At 43.6% G+C, this 21,220-nt stretch overlaps 1 protein-coding gene and 1 pseudogene across 2 annotated transcripts; one reads left to right on the top strand and one right to left on the bottom strand.

Annotated features, from left to right (window-relative positions):
• Positions 1 to 1,444: 1,444 nt before the first annotated feature.
• Positions 1,445 to 10,518, bottom strand: LOC311103801 (splicing factor U2AF 65 kDa subunit-like; annotated as a pseudogene). Its single transcript, XR_014615807.1, has 12 exons — positions 10,424 to 10,518; positions 9,504 to 9,678; positions 9,272 to 9,375; positions 8,856 to 9,007; positions 8,613 to 8,729; positions 8,364 to 8,502; positions 8,162 to 8,241; positions 6,429 to 6,519; positions 5,407 to 5,529; positions 5,227 to 5,313; positions 4,880 to 5,122; positions 1,445 to 3,118 (listed from the first exon to the last, which is right to left on the bottom strand). The product of XR_014615807.1 is annotated as a splicing factor U2AF 65 kDa subunit-like (transcript).
• A 2,794-nt stretch (positions 10,519 to 13,312) lies between these two features.
• On the top strand, positions 13,313 to 20,435 carry LOC311103189 (dehydrogenase/reductase SDR family member 7C-B-like; the record flags this gene model as incomplete). Its single annotated transcript, XM_084144739.1, has 6 exons — positions 13,313 to 13,517; positions 13,644 to 13,756; positions 19,418 to 19,628; positions 19,713 to 19,805; positions 19,972 to 20,118; positions 20,221 to 20,435. The coding sequence occupies 6 exons, from the start codon at positions 13,313 to 13,315 to the stop codon at positions 20,433 to 20,435; spliced, it is 984 nt and encodes a 327-aa protein (XP_084000865.1).
• Between the last annotated feature and the right edge of the window lie 785 nt (positions 20,436 to 21,220).

Raw genomic sequence — 21,220 nt, 5'->3', positions numbered from 1 at the left:
CAAAGAAAAAGCCATATCTCAGACTGACCATCTTAATCTTTTATTTTGATTGGCCAGTCTGAGATATGGCTTTTTCTTATTAATGTAGATAATTAATAATCAGCCGTTTCCAGCTACAATAGCCATTTACAACATTAACAATGTCTACAGTGATCAATTTGATGTTATTTTAATGGCCAAAAAATATATATATATTTCGAAAACAAGGACATTTCTAAGTGACCCCAAACTTTTGAACGGTAGTCTATTTGAATTACTTCTGAGTATTTTGTATAACACTGGGCTGAACTACACTCCAATGTATTTTGTAACAAGATACTTTCGAGAGCTGTAATTTGTATTTTCAAAATACAAAATACGTTTCTATAGCATTTTTATAGTGGTTCACAATTTTGTGGCCCCCTTTAACTCTGCATTAGTATCAGAAGTCTGATGGCACTATGGTGTGATAAGAGAGTCTGCTAAATGAACTAAGTATAAATGTATATGAAAAAATGGACAATTGTAAAGCATGCTAAGTATTATTGAAATGAGCTCCAACCCAAAACAAGGTACAAGGTACCTTATTATTACAAGGTAATAATACCCAGTGTGCTTTGTAGTTCATTTTGGTATGTTCATTTTCACATATACATTTTGGTCATTTATCACACACTCTTATCCAGTGACTTACAGTCATTGCATTCAACTAAGGTAGATAAACAACAACATATTACAGTTATAGCACGTAAGAAGTTTCTTTAACCGTTACTGAGAGTGTTGTTGCTGTTCGGTGCCGGCTACTTGCAAATATATTTCTGTATTTTGTATTTTAAAATACATAAATATATCTCAATTAAATACATTTCAAAATACAAGTATTGTGTAGTTTAATAGGATATATTGATCTTTATGGTATTTTGTGTAATTATATTTTGTAATTGTATTTTGTACATTTTGCCCATCTCTGGTTAAGATTAGGGTTAAGAGTTAGGTTAAAGGGTTAGGGAAAGGGTTAGCTAACATGCTAAGAACTTGCAAAGTAGCTAAAAAGTAGTAAGTAGTTGCAAAGTTGCTAATAAGCTAAAATGCTGAAGTTGTCCGTGATGAGATTCAAACACGCAACCGTTGAGGTTGCTACACGTTTGTGTTATATATATACCCTCCTTTCCTTTCTGCCTTAAGTAACCTTTAGTCTTATGTAACCATACCAAACTTAACATATTATACTAATTTGAGTGTCCCGGATTTTCGTTTACTATGTTATGTCTAGTCTATGAGAACAGTCTGACAAAGCTCAACTTTGCTGCCTTCTACTGACCAAAAGCTGAACTGATAATCAGTCTGGTGTAAATTCACAGTATATTCACATTTCCTCACCTGATCTGATCTCACAAGATGCCCCTGTCCAGAAATGGACATCAGCCCTACATCACAGCGACAATAATGATATTATAGACTGACAGAGGATGCAGGCATTTATTCAAGGCAGGTTAGGTTTGTACATAAAAATGATTTCAGTTTTAGCACATTCAAAACTACATTTACAAAAACAGTATTTATAATTCATTTTAATCAATGCACTGCATTTATTTAGTTGAAAGCTGATTTCTAATTTACCCATAATGAAGCATAGTGTTTTTGTTGTAATCGTATGGGATATACAGTACATTCTAAAAAAATTCAAAGGTACTCTGACTTTTATCACAATTAATGTACTGTCATACAACAACAATGTTGAATCAACTCAAGTCTGCAATTTTCATGAAGCTTAAAAACCCTTTGGGTAATAATAAATTAACCAATTTTCTTCCATACAAATGCAAAAGCATCAGATAACAAAAACATAGAATATACAGTAGCTACATACATTATTTACATAAATTAAAAGCACATTTTCTAAAATCTCCTCGTCCTTTCCTGTAGGATGACCAAATATTTCTTATTCCAAAAACTATGCATAATGTCCATTTCTATTGCCGGTATGGTATTTTTGTGACCTTGTAATTTTCTCCTACAATCTAACACAAATTCTTAATCCAGAGCACCAACACAAAACAATCTGCACATTTCAAGGTTATGGGTTTAAACCGCTGTGAAAATGCCCAAATCATTACTTTGTAGAATTAATTGTTTTGTTCACTGTTTGTAATTATTAGTGTTGAGAGTGTTTTTCTAACACAAGTTTTAGGTGTTTGAGTTTTAAAGGGCTACTTCTGGATTTTGGCAATGAAGCCCTTTATCTACTCTTTATCTACAGAGTCCAGAGTCAGATGAACCTGTGGATACAATTTGTATGTCTCTACGTGCAGTTTGAAGGAAGTTGCTAACTAGTGTTAGCACAATTGCTAACTACCTCTAACTTCCTTCATACTGGATGCAGAGACATAAAAATGGTATCTGTGAGTTCATCTGAACCTGGCGAAGTATATAAAGGGTTTCATTGCCAAAATCCAGAAGTATCCCTTTAAAGGGGGGGGGTATGATAGTTATCAAATATAGCTACATCTCGAGTTAACAATTCTTGAATTTAAAAGACAAAATAAGAAAACATCTTGTGCTCAGAATAGAATTGTACTTTTGTATCATCTCATTGACTCTAGAGTTAAGAAAGACAGCAACACTGGCTATGTTATATTAGTTTGGTTTTAGATCTAAGTACACATGACATTCATACTACTTCTGCAAAGGGAATCCTACACAAACAGCATGAGTGTACCTCATTTTTTACATTTCAGACAAGATTCATTCACTGCACACAGATACTTTTTGTTGGTGTAATATATCAGTTAGAGTATCTAAAAGACACATGTAAAAATCTAGTATTTTCCCCCCAAAATCTGTACTACTGTAGTAAATGAGGATAGGGTTACAACGTACTAGCTGTGAATACTGGAGAGAACACACGATACTTGCCATCACTGAAGAGCTGAAACCAGGTTTGAGAAAGTAGGAAAGGGGAGGTCCCAGCTAATTCCAGGTATTACCTCCTGTTTCCCCTCTACCCTAAGAACTCCTGTCTGTGATACATGTCTGGATCATAGTACTTGGTGACCACCACTCTGTTGGCAAACTTGCGGCCAGTGAGGGCCTGCATGGCTTTCTGACAGTCTGCAGCAGAAACGTACTCCACAAAGATCTGAAACAAAAAGAACCATCAACCTCAACAGGATCCAAATAGCAAATGTACATACAGTGCATTCGGAAAGTATTCAGACCCCTTCCCTTTTTCCACATTTTGTTACCTTACAGCCTTATTCTAAAATTGATAAAATACTAATCAATCTACACACAATACCCCATAATGACAAAGCAAAGACAGGTTTTAGAAATGTGTGAATTTACAGACAACAGAAATACCTTATTTACATAAGTATTCAGACCCTTTGCTATGAGACTCGAAATTGAGCTCAGGTGCATCCTGTTTCCATTGATCATCCTTGAGATGTTTCTACAACTTGATTGGAGTCCACCTGTCGTAAATTAAATTGATTGGACATGATTTGGAAAGGCACACACCTGTCTATATAAGGACCCACAGTTGACAGTGCATGTCAGAGCAAAAACCAAGCCATGAGGTAGAAGGAATTGTCCGTAGAGCTCCGAGACAGAATTGTGTCGAGGCACAGATCTGGGGAAAGGTACCAAAACATTTCTGCAGCATTGAAGGTCCCCAAGAACACAGTGGCCTCCATCATTCTTAAATGGAAGAAGTTTGGAACCACCAAGACTCTTCCTAGAGCTGGCCGCCCGGCCAAACTGAGCAATCGGGGGAGAAGGGCCTTGGTCAGGGATGTGACCAAGAACTCAATGGTCACTCTGACAGAGCTCCAGAGTTCCTCTGTGGAGATGGGAGAACGTTCCAGAAGGAAAACCATCTCTGCAGCACTCCACCAATCAGACCTTTATGGAAGAGTGGCCAGATGGAAGCCACTCCTCAGTAAAAGGCACATGACAGCTCGCTTGGAGTTTGCCAAAAGGCACCTAAAGGACTCAAGAAACAAGATTCTCTGGTCTGATGAAACCAAGATTGAACTATTTGGCCTGAATTCCAAGCGTCACATCTGGAGGAAACCTGGCACCATCCCTACGGTGAAGCATGGTGGTGGCAGCATCATGCTGTGGGGATATTTTTCAGCAGCAGGGACTGGGAGACTAGTCAGGATCGAGGGAAAGATGAACAGAGCAAATCCTTGATGAAAACCTGCTCCAGAGTGCTCAGGACCTCAGACTGGGGCGAAGGTTCACCTTCTAACAGGACAACGACCCTAAGCACACAGCCAAGACAACACAGGAGTGGCTTCGGGACAAGTCTCTGAATGTCCTTGAGTGGCACAGCCAGAGCCCGGACTTTAACCCGATCAAACATCTCTGGAGACCTGAAAATAGCCGTGCAGCGGCGCTCCCCATCCAACCTGACAGAGCTTGAGAGGATCTGCAGAGAAGAATGGGAGAAACTCCCCAAATACAGGTGTGCCAAGCTTGTAGCGTCATTCCCAAGAAGACTCAAGGCTGTAATCCCTACCAAAGGTACTTAAATAAAGTACTGAGTAAACGGTCTGAATACTTACGTAAATGGAATAGTTTTTTTTATTTTTAATACATTTGCAAATATTTATAAAAACCTGTTTTTGCTTTGTCATTATGGGGTGTTGTGTGTAGATTGATGAGGGGAAAAAAACTATTTAATCAATTTTAGAATAAGGCTGTAACGTAGAAAATGTGGAAAGTCAAGGGGACTAAATACTTTCCGAATGCACTGTATGTTACTTTAACAACAATTCATACTTCATGTGGTGTATTACAGTTTTTTATTTAGTTCAGACCAATGACTTATGTTTAACAACAGTGAAGAACAGAGTCTCATGCTGTATTGAATAACCTCAGGTCAGACTCTTACCTTGCCACAGCCAGGGACCTCCACTCCGTCGACGGGCCGGGGGATCTCGATGGCGCGCACGCTGCCGTACTTGCAGCACTCCTCTCTGATGTCCTCCAGGATCTCCTCGTAGTCCTCGTCGTCCACCAGCTCCTCAGGCATCACCATGTTGAGCAGGCACAGCACCTCCGTGGGCAGCCCAGACTTCTGAAGTCTCTGCAGCCCAGGCACCTGCAGCGTCACCGGGGTCTCGATGATGGCAGTCTAGGGGGGAGGAAGGAAAACAGGCCAGACAGATGGCATATTTAGACTGCTGATACTCAGATTCGTTTCTTCCAATTCAAAATGCACAAGGGAACTGCACTCACCGGATTGGCGTTTTTGGCCCCCACACTTGCTCTCTGAACGATTAGCTTTTTGTCACCTAGTTGCATGCCGTTGAGCCCAGCCACTGCCTGACAAACATACACAGAAACTTCTCAAATATGGAATAGAACCTTTAAAAACAAGTTAACGATAACCATGAGAAAGCATTTGCTCATCTGTACCTGATCAGTCGCACTGACGTCTACATATTCACAAAAGGCATAACCTTTGGACAGTGACGTGGCACTATCCTTGACAAGGTTGAAAGCTTTGAGTGGTCCGAATGATGTCAAGAGCTCCTTCACCTGCACAAGAGATGAAGACAAGCAGAGGCATAAGCAGGGTAATATGAATCCACCACATATTCTACTGAATGAATTCTAAGCCTCCATTTAATAGTCATGAGGAGAGAAATCATACCAAGGTGAATGGCCTGGAGAAGTGCAATAAATGACATGGTCAAAGAAAACAAAATATTTGTTTCTTATATCTGTATTTAAAAATAAAAAAATGTGTAGAATGTGAATCAGTTTCAGTGTGATGAGATTAAGATTTCTTAATTGCGAAGCAAATCAATTGTTTGTTAATAATTTGTTAATTTGTATATGCATACAATGGCTGATGTTTTACAGAGTAACTATTTAATTATGACAAATACTAAATCCACAATAATCCAGGGAAACTATATATAAGGTTTTTGAAAGAGCCCTGAATGACTGATTTGCTGCATGGCAAAAACATTAACAGGCACAGACAGACAGTACTGGATTAACAAACTTTGTGTAATGTATTTCAGTGCATTTTATTCATATTTTACCAGAACATTCAGTTTACTTAACAATAATATAACACGAGTTGTGCTGAAAATTGTGCACAGGCTATAAAATCGAATACTTATATTTGCTTACTACTTCAACCGATCCATCAAAATGATGAACCCATCATCAAAGTAAACTGATTGGATATCACTTCATCTAACTCACTACAGCACAAAATGCACCTGTTTAATACAGTCTTAACTTAATTTTTAAGGCTGAGAACCACCCCAAAACCTAACATATCGGGTATCTGATTATTTTATCCCAACCCTAACTAATTTGGTCCTTAACGCGTTCCAAAAGAGTGATGGGAGAGAGAGAAAGAGTAGCCAGGAAGGGAACCTGCTGGCTAGGAGTGTATCCGTGGGAGGAACGGAATGTCTTACTTGCCTTGTGTTACATGTTGGCATGGCAGCAGTAGATCAGTACTACTGAACAAATTATGAGCGCAGACTTAACGATCTTACAGGCCCCTAGCTGGGGACAAAGTGGGGGAACAAAAATGAAAGAGCTGTGAGTATCAAAGCAGTAGCAGTGACTGCAAGAGTAAAAAAGAATAAGAAAATAAACACCAGGGTACAATCAGGGTACTGTTTAGAAAGAAATCATGAGGAATGGAAAGTTAGAATCCAATTCATTTAGTGCACAACAACATTGCAGACCTATGCCATTTCCCAATCTCTCTGGAACTTGGAGCGAAGATGTAGCACAGTCAGGGCTTAATATATGTTTGGTGTGAGGAATCATGGAACACGGTTGTTGGCAACCATTAGACTTAACCAGGAATTTTACTCAGGCCGCATATTGTGTGTAAACCAAAATCTAGGATATGTTATCTCGCTGAATCTTATGAACTGGACTTTGCTTACCTTTGTCAAATAAGCATGCTTACAATGATAAATTAGCATACAGATGAACAGTTACACTTTTATAAAGAGGATTTATCACTCACTGGAGTACTGATAATCAAGCCTATTCATGCACCCATTCATATAATTATAGCCCCTGCAAGCAGGTGGTCAAGCATTTATCCCATTCAAAAGTATGTTTTCATGGGACCATTAGTGACTATAAACTACTTAACTGATAGAGACACTATTGTTATTTCTGAAATCAAGTGAATGAGATTGAAACTGGGTTGATGATTATGCATAAATAATATGTGTAAATATTCATTCACAATTTAGTTCAGTCATGAAATCCCTAGCTGAGTTTTTATTCAAACACATTACAGCGATTCATGAGTGAAAAATAATGTGTTCACATTAACTAATGCTAATGAATAATGCTAATGAAATGTAATCTCATGATTGCTAACAGAAGTGTAACAGCAAACTGCATAAAATGAGGAGTTACTGGCATCTTCTCAAATATCAGACATAAATACTACATTCATATTTTGATTTCGATACAACACTGGCCAAATTGTAGACACAATGAAAACAGAACCTGCAAGAATATGTAATTCAATTGAAGGTAAATTATTCAATGTTTTTCAAACAGAAACTTTTCCTTTGGGTAGGGAATACATTGTCCTTTGCACAAAAGCACTCACACACCTGCAGGGTGTGACTGAAGCAAATGCTGTCAGTGCTGAATGTGTTAGTTCTTATAAGCATCTCTACACTACTAAAGCCTGCCATGGCCTGAGGGCCAGGGAAAGAGTGTCAGCTACAGTTAAGTTCATACTGTCTACTTTAGGCCAAATGTTATTCCCATTGTTACTCCCTAGTATTTTTTTATTCACTTGTGCCTATAAGCTTTATTTAGCTGACTGTATCTCAACCAGTGGAGGACGGCTCATAATAATGTCTGGAACGGCGCAAATGGAATGGCATCAACCACCTGGAAACCATGTGTTTGATGTATTTGATACCATTCCACTGATTCAGCTCCAGTCATTACCACAAGCCCATTCTCCCCAATTAAGGTGCCACCAACCTCCTGTGATCTCAACATGGTTGTAAGTGTGAAGGACAAAGGTCACTTCTCCCCCACCCAACCAACACAGAATACTGTAAGTCTGTCAATTCAGTGACCAGTTCAAGAAAGTAATACAAATGAGAAGGGTAAGGTATGCTTGTGTTGTCAATGTGAAATTACTGTTTGAGTAAAGTACCTGATCATCATTGAGATAGTTGGGTAGGCCTCCAATAAACAGTTTATGTGGGGAGTCTGGTACCACTGTGGACACGACACCTACAGAGACAAAAACGACAATAAACATGTTCAACTGCAATATACTTGTACTGTAGCTGATATCTACTGGTGCCATGAATTTCAACTACATAACTAAGGAAGCATGTTGCTACTGTACAAACCTGGGACATGAAAAGCAGGTTGTTCTGAAATGCCAGGTAGAGGCCGGTAGTCATGTGGTCGTCTTATCTTCAACGACTGACCTTGGAAAATTATTCCATCGAAAGCCATGGCCTGTGTGGTCTCATCAACAGACCGGAACTGGAGAGGAAGATGCCAAACAGGGAGTTAAACTTTCTAAGTAAGTTATGCAAGGCAACTAATGTTACACACCAACATATACAGAAGAGAGAGGACATAAGGCAACCTACCTCTAGGAATGCAAAGTTCTTATCCTGATTTATCTGCACAGCAAGCACAGGGATGCTAACGGCTTGCGATAGGCCTGCAAGCCTCATTTGGGCATTGAAGAACTCTGCCATAGACTCCTAAAAACAGAAATAAATAAAGGAAAAAATAACAGCTGAAACCCATACAGTAACTACAAAAATACCTTGAAATACGATGTTGTCACTTCAATGTGCAAGACAATGTAAGTCCTCTCTGAAGTTTACCTCGGTCACACCAAAGGGAATATTGCCAACATAGAGACGTCGAGCCTGCCTAGTCATCTGATTGCCAACTATGGGCACTTGGGTGGGTGTTACTGCCAACCCAGTCGTGGCAGATGATGCCAGCAGGGCTATTGTGGGTATCTGCCCAGCCGCTGAAGGGAAAAGTAGAGAGTAAGAGAAACTTCACACAACCTTAGCAACTGGCACTGTTCTTGACAATTCAATTCAAATCAAATCTAATCTTATTTGTCACATGTGCCGAATACAACAGGTGTAGATCTTACCGTGAAATGCTTACTTACAAGCCCTTAACCAACAATGCAGTTTTAAGAACTTGTATGAACTTGACAGGAATTAAATGAAACCGGGGAACATCACAGGGGGACATTAACAGGCAAAGAGAAGCTGACAGATACCTTGCATAGCTTTGTACTGCAATGGTGTGATGTGTTCAAAGCCAGGGGGGGGCACATCCCAGTATCTGCAGGTCCTTTTCTTCCTTGTTCTTCGTGGAGAATAGCTGAGTAAACAGAATACATGTTGGCTCATTGTTGGCAAAGGTGACACTGAAAAGGCAATACCTGAGTATACCTGACATGCTGCTTTCTGTCAGTGAGTGGCTCCAGGTACCAGGGGCTGAAGACTCACCTGTGCTTCTTGTGATCCCGTGAGGTGCTCCTCCGCTCCCGGCTCTTCCTGTCTCGACTGCGGCTTCGCTTCTCTCGGCTCCGGTTGCCCCGGTCTTTGCTCCAGCTGCGATGTTTCTCACTGCGGCTCTGAGACCCACTGCCACTCCTCTTCTTGCGTCTCTCCTTCTCTCTCTCTATGTAACGTTAGGTGGGAAGAGAAATTATGGAACATAAGCCCAGCTTTTGGTAGCTATATACAATCATATTTCAGCATCATTAAGCCCAACGGATCATACACCTGACATATCTAACATGCAGAGAGGGGTTGTAATAAACGTGTATGATCTCTTGAACAGAATTGCATAAACTTCATTTGATCGGGGTAAAATATACAGAAGCTTCTTCCGGCGATGTGAATAGATTTGACCAAAACGGAGTTCAAAATTCTGGTGGGATGCTTATTATGGACCAATATATAGTTACCGGCAAGCTGACTAGGCAAATGAAATTGATCAGTCAGTCTGGGATAGTTAGCTTGATTATCTTGGTAACTAGCTAGCTAGCTCTAGCTGGCTAGTGCAATAGGTCAATGAGTGCGTCTAGATATCTGGTGCAGCTCTAGTTAACTAACTATCAATGTATCTAGGTAGCTAGCTAATTCACTCGAACTATAGCCATGCCATGTTTGCTAATCAATAAATGAAGTGGCTAATGGTTAAGTTAGCTAGCTAGTCAAATAGGCTACATCTGCATACAGCAGGACTAGCTCTGCTAGCAAAGCTAGCTAGCTAACTTGACAACTGGCCACATAACCACAGCAATGCATGCTAGTTAACTAACTGAGCTAGCTAATGTTAGTTAGCGACCTAAAAGCTTCTAGTTAGCTAGAATCATTGCAACTCATCCAACATTGTAGGCTGAAATAAAATGGGAACTCACCCTGTCGGTTTTCACTCAGCTGTTTTTCGAATTCCTCAAAATCAGCCATGATTAATGCAATATTTTAAACCGATTATATCTTGTATCTGGCTGACTGCCTTGACGCCAGAATCCAGCAAGCTATAATTGTAGGAGACGGCTTCATGGATTTTTCCAGTCGTCCACGCAAACCGCTCGCGCTATCCATTCCACAGAGTGATAGAACATAGCTACACAGTAGCAACCCAGATGAGAGAGTAGCCGAACATTCCACGAGGGTGCAGATCAGGGAATGTCATAGAAACGCTGAGCATGGGGAGCGTTCAAGAGCAATCACATTGTGGGGAGTTGTGGAGTTTTAGTCAACACTGTAATCAGTTTGAGAAACTGAATACCAGGTGTGGATTAATTAGTAAAAAGCTGAGAGGATAGCCACATGTTTTCTCTACAATGCTTATAATGAAGTTTATTTGATACAGGTTGGCGATGGAGACATTGGGTCAACATTTGGCATGGAATAAGACAGGTCAAAGAACCTGGGAAGCTGACAAAACAGTGCATGCTGAGCTGTGTATGTATGTGTGTGGGGCCAGATGTGCCATGATACTTTTTTTTTTACTATTCTATATATTTTGCCATGGCTTATGACATGTTCATATGCTATCTGGGGGGCCCTCAACCAACATGTTCATAATATGCTATCTAGGTGGGCCGCGACCTCCAGGCGGCTCTCAACTGCCCAAAATAAAATAATAATATTAACTCGAGGGGCTCCAGGGCACGTGCCTGTTCGGTAAGCCGGCCCTGTGTGTGTGTGTGTGTGTGTGTGTCTGTGTCTGTCTGTCTGTCTGTCTGTCTGTCTGTCTGTCTGTCTGTCTGTCTGTCTGTCTGTCTGTCTGTCTGTCTGTCTGTCTGTGTGTGTGTGTAGGCTATGCATGCTCACTGGTACGTCTGTGTGAGTGTGTGTGATTCAGTTCTGTTTCTATGCCGTATCCTTGCTTTGTGGTGCACTAAATGAAAACGGAGCTAAATAGAGCAGGGCCTTAGCAATGGGACACCATCTCCCCCACCTCCTCTGCCTCCAGGAGGCGTGAGCTGCCTTGCCATGCTAAACATAACATGTATACAACATGCATGGAAAATGACTGACTCAGCTGTGCGCTATTAACAGAGCTCAAATCCCAAAGTATTGCTGGGGGGGACTGCTGGTCAGAGCTACACTCTGAATGGGCTGGAGCTGGGAACATTGCCCCACATGAGAAGACCTAACCAGGAATACTAGCAGACATGTTTCCACCAGAGGTCTAGCCAACACAAACCGTAAGTGGAGGTTGTGAATGATATCAAACCATACTGTAGGTGTGAAATGGAGACAGCCAGCCAAAGGCACCCAGCCAGGACAGTATTTGCACGTTTTGTGTTGAGACACAGTGAAACTTGTTACTGTAACTGTATGGTTCCATGTTCTGATTTCATTGTAGATGTGTAGGAATGGCAGGATAACATCTTTAGTTGTTTTCACATTGTGTCTTTGTTGCATTTGTTACATTCATGTTATTCTTGGATCTATTAAGTTTATCTTGGAGTTGTGCTGATGTTACTGTAGAGCTTTTGAAGATAATGTTGCTATAGTATTTTTAGGTCAGGGTATATTTAGAGCCTCCCTTCGGACAGACACACACTGTACATGGTAAACTGTGGCTTAAGTGCTATTACAACACCCAGTAGAGCAAAAACTGTGGACCAATCCCACTTAAAATGTAGTGGGACAAACTGGGATTGTAAAATGCGGTGATTGCAAGAAGATAGTAATCTGAGGAGAGAAAGTTACTGTATCTTATACTATATGAATGAACTATGAAATGTTGAGTCACCTTGACTGTCTGACAGACAGCATATTTGGTATGCCTCACATTGACGCTGTCTTAAATGAAGATGAGTTTCACTTTGCCCTTTGTAATAATTTGAGGTCATGTATCAAGGAGTATGTTTAGCTCCTTCTGATGAAACAACCAGACAGCATTTACTAGAGTGATCATAAGTTCTATCTTCTAACTTGCTCTGTCACTACAGTACATGGTCAATATCTGTCTCTTCTGTTTCCATTTCAGAGTTATTAGAGTAGTTAACTTAAAGGCCCAGTGCATTCAAAAACGTGATTTTCCTGTGTTTTATATATATTTCCACACTATGAGGTTTGAATAATACTATGAAATTGTGAACATGATGATAACGCCTTTTAAGTGTAAGAGCTGTTTGAAAAGACCACCTGAAATATCAGCCTGTTTTGGTGGAATGGAGTTGTGGCCTGCCTGGTGACACCACCAGTTGGTAAATTAGTTAATAGGCCAATAAGAAAGACAGCTCCAACCCTCTCAGCCAATAACAGCTAGTTTTCAGTTTTACCCTCCCACTCCGACCACTCCCAGACAGTTTTAGCTAATTTCTTACTTGAGAAATTGCTCTTTTCTAAAAAGCTATTTTGGTTTCCTTTTGACCATTTTAATTTACGTAATTGTTGCCCAGAAATGATTTGAAATTGAGATCAAAACGTCTGCATTGGACCTCTAACGGTTGTCTTTAACAGGGTCTTTTGGATACCAAAATCATGGACCTGGAATATCTGTTGGTATGAAATACATTTTTGAGAACGTTCAATATTCTCACTTTGATTATATAATCACCCATAGAATTGGAATTGAATTCTTATTCTATGTAATCACTCCCCGCTCATCCATTAGTCAATCCATTGATTATTGATTCATCTTGAACATGCTTTCATCATATCATATAATGGACTTTAGACCAACGTGTATTTCTATAAGAATTCACTGCATACTTCTGAAGAATACATTTACTGCCTGTATTTTCAATTCAATACTTTCAAGTTTTCTCACTAAACACTAAAACATGGCACTATATGCTACTGAAAATGACATTCCCATTGGTCTTTTCCAGAGTATGGACCCAGCTGCCTTTCTGCTGGTGCCTGTTGTGGTGGTGGTAACAGCAGTGGTTATTTTCCTGCACAGTCTGGTGCTCAAGTTCTTGTCCACAGGAACGGTACGCAACAAGGTGGTCGTGATAACAGATGCCTTAACAGGACTGGGAAATGGTAAATCCCTTGTTTTGATTTTGAAAAACAAAGCTCAGATATGAAATGCAAGTAGAAAACTGTTATTACATTGTTACTAAAACAGTATTCTGTCTGTACATTTATTAATTCAAACCTTCTTTGCAGAATGTGCAAAGTTGTTTCACGAGGGAGGAGCTAGAGTCATCCTTTGCGGAAAAACTTGGGAAAAACTTGAAGGTTTTGCTGATAACCTGACTAGCGCTGCAGACCCTAAATTAGTAAGTATGTCATAGCTCTTAAACCCAACAGAGCAATGATATGGTCTTTATAGGCCTGATAACAAGTTTAGTTTTATTGGCATCTATATGAATATGTATAAATTGCATAGTGACCATGAATATCCTAAAGATTAATAACAATATATTACGATAATTTGGTCCTGCTGTCATGAATCCCGCTTCCTGAGTCTGTTTCTGCCTGTGTTGCCGGTTTTCTGTCCTGGAGTCTGTTTCCTGAAGTTCCTGAACGCACCCTGTCTGGTTGCCGGGCGACGAAGCTAGGTGGGAGATCTCTCTATTACCCGCACCTGCATCTCATCAGCTATCTGCACACCTGGCCCTGATCATCACCTCTCCACTTCATAAGCTCTGACCTGACATCCATTCCCTGCCGGATTGTTAGCCATGAACAGTATGTTGTGTCAGCGTATCAGCCTCAAGTTTGCTAGAGTTTGTTTTGTTGTTTTGTACTTTTTGCTTGCCGTGTACTTACCTCAGTTTACTCTGTCTACAGTTATTCTCCCAGAACATTCACTCCACCCTTGCCTGGTCGTCGGTGGGTTCTGTAACATCATTGGATCTGCCTATTCACTTCCACCAACTCACCTCCGCTGCCCGCTCCGTCTCCTGAATTATCCTGCTTCCACATTTGAGTCGTTAAATAAATACTCCCCTTCTGTCTACTCACCTTGTCCTGGTCTGCTTCTGGGTTCTGCTTTAGAGAATTGTGACAGAACGATCCGGCCAAGAATGAACCCAGCGGACCTGGACTCCGTTCGCCATGCCATTACCCATCAGGAGAAGATGTTGGGACAACACAGCACGGCGTTACAGGAGATAGCGTTTTCGGTTCGGAACTTTTCTGCCAGTCTGACGAGTATCCAGGCTCAGCTCAGTTTTCCGGCGGAGAATCCACCACCTGTTTCACCCCTCTCGCCTGCCGCTTCTGGAGCTGTTCCCTTCCGTGAGCCCAAGGTTCCAACGGCAGATAAGTACGAAGGGGATTTGGGAAGATGCCATTCATTTCTTATGCAGTGTGGATTCGTTTTTGATCTGCAGCCCAACTCTTACACCACAGACAAGGCCAGGATAGCTTTTGTGATTGAACTGCTGCGTGGAAGAGCTCTGGAGTGGGCTTCAGCCGTATGGGAACGACAGGACACCTGCATGGCGTCATACCAGGAGTTCACGGCAGAGATGAGGAAGCTGTTTGACCATCCAGTCCGAGGTAAGGACGCAGCTAAGCGTTTGTTCTCTCTTCGCCAAGGAGCTCGCAGTGTTGCAGACTTTGTTATCGAATTCAGGACATTGGCTGTGGAGAGTGGGTGGAATGAGGAGTCACTACAAGCGTATTTTTATCAGGGATTGTCGGAGCAACTCAAGGATGAGCTGATCTCTCATCCTGAGCCTAGTGACCTGGACAGTTTGGTTGCATTATCTATTCGGGTGGGTAACAGAGTCCGAGAGAGAAGGAGGGAGAAGCAATGGGGGCCGTCCAATCACTCAGCTACACGGTTACCATTCGGGTCAGGAAGTGGACCAGAACGAGCCGATCATTGTTCACCACACGGGCTTAGGGGAGGGGTCCTGCCTCCAGATCCTGAAACCATGCAAGTGGGGCGGCACGGGTTAACCAAGGAGGAGTGCCAACATAGACGTGAGACCAACAGCTGCCTCTACTGTGGTAACCCGGGACATTACATCTCCGCTTGTCCCCAGCGCCCGTTAAACTGCCCGGCTCGCTAAGTTTGGGAGGACTTTTAGCGAGCCAGTTTCAACCTCTCAATAGCCCTGTCAGACCCCGTTTTCCTGCAACCCTCATGAACAAGAATCTGAGTTTAGCGATTAACGCTTTTATTGATTCAGGTGCCGATGGCAGCTTTATGGATGCCGACTTGGTGGAACAGCTGGGCAATTACCGGAAGCCATTGACGCTACCACTTTGAACGGCAGTCTTCTGGCACGTATCACTATGAGGACTGAACCTGTTAAGATGCTGTTGTCAGGGAATCATTCAGAGGTTATCTCCTTCTTCATTCTGCCTTCTCCCCATGTTCCCCTTGTTCTTGGATACCCCTGGGTGAGAGAACACAATCCCACGTTTGACTGGGTGACTGGCAAGGTAACTATTTGGAGCATTGAATGTCATGCTTACTGCCTTAAGACTGCCTGTTCCCATTCTGTTCCCAGTCAGGTCATTGATTCTGCCCCCCCAGATTTGTCCCTGGTTCCTGAAACATATCACGATTTGGGTGAGGTGTTCAGTAAGCAGAAGGCTCTGTCACTTCCTCCCCACCGACCATATGATTGTGCGATTAATCCGTTCCCTGGAGCTGCCTATCCCAAGGGATGTTTATACAGTATCTCTCGGCCTGAACGTGAAGCCTTGGAGACCTACATAAAGGAGTCTCTAGCTGCTGGTCTCATTCGTCCCTCGTCATCACCCCTGGGAGCCGGATTCTTTTTCGTGAGTAAGAAGGATGGCTCTCTTCGACCTTGTATTGATTATCGGGGTTTGAATGATATTACTGTCAAGAACAAGTATCCCCTGCCCTTGATGAGCTCTGCTTTCGACTCCTTACAGGGTGCTACTGTGTTCACTAAGCTTGATTTACGCAATGCGTATCATCTGGTCCGGATCAGAGAGGGGGACGAGTGGTTGACTGGGTTCAATACACCTATGGGACACTTCGAGTACCAAGTGATGCCGTTTGGACTGACCAATGCTCCAGTAGTATTCCAGAGTATGGTGAACGACGTTCTGAGAGATATGATCGGTCTTTTTGTGTTCGTGTACCTGGATGACATTCTCATCTTCTCTAAGGAGCTTTCCAGCCACGTCAAGCAGGTTCTGCAGCGATTGTTGGAGACACGCCTGTTTGTGAAGGCAGACAAGTGTGATTTTCACGCCCACACTACATCCTTCCTCGGGTACATCATCTCCAGGGGAGAGATTAAGATGGACCAAGAGAAGGTTAGGGCGGTTCTTGATTGGGCCCAGCCCGGTACGAGATTGCAGCTCCAGAGGTCTCTGGGGTTTGCGAATTTCTATCGTAGATTTATCCGTGATTACAGCCGTGTGGCCGCTCCATTAACTGCCCTGACTTCTAGCACCAGAACCTTCTGTTGGAATCCTGAGGCAGACCGAGCATTTCTGGAAGAGCCGATTCACCAACGCCCCGATTCTCTCTCAACCTGACACTGCCCGTCAGTTTGTCGTAGAAGTGGACGCGTCTGATGTGGGGGTTGGCGCCATCCTGTCCCAGCAAAGCTCCACTGACGGTAAACTCCATCCCTGCGCCTTCTACTCTCGTCGTCTTTCGCCTGCGGAGAGAAACTACGATGTGGGGAACCGGGAGCTTCTCGCGGTGAAACTTGCCTTGGAGGAGTGGCACCACTGGTTGGAGGGGGCGGAGCAACCGTTTTCTTATCTGGACTGACCACAAGAATCTTGCTTACGTGCAATCGGCTAGACGTCTCAACTCCCGTCAGGCCAGGTGGGCTTTGTTTTTTAGACGCTTGAATTTTTCCCTGACGTTCCGACCTGGTTCTAAGAATGGCAAGGCGGACGCCTTGTCCCGGATGTTCTCCAAGACGGAGGAGAGTGGGGCCAAGACTGAGACGATTCTTCCCCAGAACTTCGTCGTGGGAGCAGTTACATTGAGGAGGAGGTTATGGCGGCCCTTCGGACGCAGCCCGGTCCCGGTAACGGTCCACCTGGTCGGTTGTTTGTGCCAGAGTCTGTCCGTTCTGCTGTCCTCCAATGGTCCCACGCCAGCAAGATGGCTTGTCACACTGGCGTGGCTTGGACTATGGCGTTACTACGCAGACGATTTTGGTGGCCTGCCATGGGAGAAGATACCCGGAGGTTTGTTGCTGCCTGTCCAGTTTGTGTGCAGAATAAGAGTACTAATCGGCCCAGCTCTGGACTTCTTCACCCCCTACCTATTCCCCGGCGACCATGGTCGCATCTGGCCCTGGACTTTGTCACTGGGTTGCCCTCTTCTGATGGGAACACGGTCATTCTGACTATAGTGGACAGATTCAGCAAGTTCGCCCACTTTGTGCCCATCTCCAAGCTTCCCTCTGCCTCTGAGACGTCCGAGATCCTTGTTAGGGAGGTTTTCAGGGTCCACGGGTTGCCCAGTGACATAGTTTCCGACCGTGGTCCTCAGTTTACCTCTGCTGTCTGGAAATCCTTCTGTTTGGCCATTGGAGCTACAGTCAGTCTCACATCTGGATTTCACCCCCAATCTAATGGTCAGGCGGAGAGAGCCAACCAGAAGATGGAATCCACGCTGCGCTGCCTTGTCTCCTCCAACCCCACCTCTTGGGTTTCTCAGTTGCCATTGGTCGAGTATGCCCACAATACTCTCCCTACATCTGCCACTGGGATGTCTCCCTTCCAGTGCCTGTACGGCTACCAACCTCCCTTGTTTCCTTCTCAGGAGAAGGATCTCTCGGTTCCCTCTGTCCAGGCCCACATTCGTCGTTGCCACTGGACCTGGCATTGGGCCAGAAAGGCCCTCCTTAGAGTTTCTGACCGGTATCAGCTCCAGGCGAATCGTCGCCATATTCCAGGTCCCGCTTATGCCGTCGGAGATAAGGTCTGGTTGGCTACACGGGATCTTCCTCTGCGAACTGAGTCGAAGAAACAGTCACCGAAGTTCATTGGTCGGTTTGTAGTGGAGAGAGTCATTAATCCTGTTGCGGTTCGACTCAAATTGCCTAGAACGCTCAGAGTCCATCCCACCTTTCATGTCTCCTGCCTCAAGCCTGTTATCCTCAGTCCTCTGCTGCCCCCTCCTCCTCCTCCTCCTCCTCCTCGGATGATCGGAGGTGGTCCTGTCTACACGTTGCGCCGCATCATGGATTCCAGACGGCGGGCCGGGGTTTCCAGTATCTCGTGGACTGGGAGGGGTATGGTCCTGAGGAGAGGAGTTGGATTCCTCGGCGTCAGATCCTTGATGCTGACCTCCTTCGTGACTTATACCGCCTCCATCCTGGCGCTCCGGGTAGTCCGCCCGGTGGCGTTCGTCGGAGGGGGGGGGGGGTACTGTCATGAATCCCGCTTCCTGAGTCTGTTTCTGCCTGTGTTTCCGGTTTTCTGTCCTGGAGTCTGTTTCCTGAGGTTCCTGAACGCACCCTGTCTGGTTGCCGGGCGACGAAGCTAGGCGGGAGATCTCTCTATTACCCGCAGCTGCATCTCATCAGCTATCTGCACACCTGGTCCTGATCATCGCCTCTCCACTTCATAAGCTCTGACCTGACATCCATTCCCTGCCGGATCGTTAGCCATGAACAGTATGTTGTGTCAGCGTATCAGCCTCAAGTTTGCTAGAGTTAGTTTTGTTGTTTTGTACTTTTTGCTTGCCGTTTACTTACCTCAGTTTACTCTGTCTACAGTTATTCTCCCAGAACATTCACTCCACCCTTGCCTGGTCGTCGGTGGGTTCTGTAACATCATTGGATCTGCCTATTCACTTCCACCAACTCACCTCCGCTGCCCGCTCCGTCTCCTGAATTATCCTGCTTCCACATTTGAGTCGTTAAATAAATACTCCCCTTCTGTCTACTCAACTTGTCCTGGTCTGCTTCTGGGTTCTGCTTTAGAGAATCGTGACACCTGCATCATTGTGAAATCCTCTTTCCCTTTCCTAGACCTTCCCTCCTAAACTTGTGCTAGTGGATTTCGGTGACATGAACAGCATGCCAGATGTGATCGCAGAGACGCTGGAGTGTTATGGCTGTGTGGATGTGCTCATTCTCAACAGCAGCCTGAAAGTCAAGGCCCCAGTACAGAGCACATCACTGGAGATGGACAAGCTAGTCATGGACAATAACTACTTTGGACCTATCACAGTGGCTAAGGGTACTATATCACAACAGAGCATAATTGAACTCAGTTAAAATGAATTTGAGTTTGAGAGTTGTGTTATATTGGTCCCTTCCGCAGGTTTGCTGCCATCCATGATGTCGAGGAGGACTGGCCATGTGGTTCTGGTCAACAGCATCCAGGGCAAGCTGGCTATGCCTTTCCGTGCCACTTGTGAGTTCAGTCATTTTCATACCGACAGTAGGCCTACTTCTGAATGTAGTTTGATAAAGTTTGAATTAACAGGTATTCAGATGTTCAGTATGAATTCCCTCAATAATGAAACACAATTGTATGAGCAGGAGATCAGGGTCTGAATTTGTCTTCTGCTGGGTTTCAGATGCTGCCTCTAAGCATGCGGTCCAAGCCTTCTTTGACTGTCTGAGGGCTGAGGTCCAGGAGTATGGCATCTCTATCAGCACTGTCAACCACACCTTCATCAGCTCCCCTCCACCTGCCGAAAAGACCAACAAGTCCATCTGGTCAAGTAAGCTGCTGTCTCAGTTGATGCTCTTAAAGTTCCTAACTGTGTATTGTGCTGGTCTGACCACTCTAACCAACTTTACCCCCCCCCCCACCCCTCTCCCAGTCTTCTCCAAACAGAAGGTTATGGGCATCACACCAGCAGAGGCTGCCAATGAGATCCTGAAGATTCTGAACAGCAAGAAGAGAGAGGTGGTCATGGCTCACTCCCTCCCCAAGATGGCCATCTACGCCAGATCCCTTTTCCCTAATGTATTTTTCGCTGTGATGGCTGCAGGAGTGAATAATGCTGCAGCTTTAGAAGACTCAGAGGCACTGTAGTCAACATAGCATTGGACTGACTCTGGATTCTGGATACACACCACATAGAACTGGGGATAAAATGATGTGTTGGACCAGCACTTATTACTGTCAAATATGGAGGAGCAGAGACCGGAATGAAAAGAGAAGATTACAAAAATATTATTGAAATGATAGAATGTTTTCAATGCTGAATGGACACAGGTGTCTGAAAAAGATGTCGGAAAACAATTTACTTGGAAACTAAAATGACTTGGGTATCTCATAAGGGACACTACTTGCTTCAGTAGAACTGTCATATAGCAGAAATTAGGGAAACTGTTGTTTGTTAATTGGAATCAGGCCTACTGAGCCTAGAAATAAACCTTGTTTGGACCTCTGTCTTCTTGTCTTTACTTTTCATAATATATATAACATTGGTAAAGAGACCACTTTGTAGCCTACAGATGGAATTGGAGACTCATAATTGTATTTTGTGACAGAGGTGGACGGTAATTGAATTACAATCTCAACTCATATAGTCATGACGTGACCAATTTACGCCGGCTAGTGGGCATCAATGGAATTGCATTGGAAAAGACAGCGCATGGCCACGAGCGAGAACTGACTCTTGAACAAGAATATCGATATGGCTTTACGAAAACTGATTTTTCGCGTCTGTGCATTGAACAGCACACCTCATTCTGTAAAGGTTTTGAATACTCATATGTCTGCCTTCAGTGTATTGAGTCCTAACACCGACTTCAGAGTAAAACATGACCGACACAACCTCTGCTTTTACATTAACCTGGACGGCGAGGGTGAGC

This window comes from Coregonus lavaretus (assembly GCF_964263955.1).
Source record: "Coregonus lavaretus genome assembly, chromosome: 28".
Lineage (NCBI taxonomy): Eukaryota > Metazoa > Chordata > Actinopteri > Salmoniformes > Salmonidae > Coregonus > Coregonus lavaretus.
The sequence above is the reverse complement of the archived record's forward strand: the minus strand, read 5'-3'. Positions and strand labels throughout refer to the sequence as shown.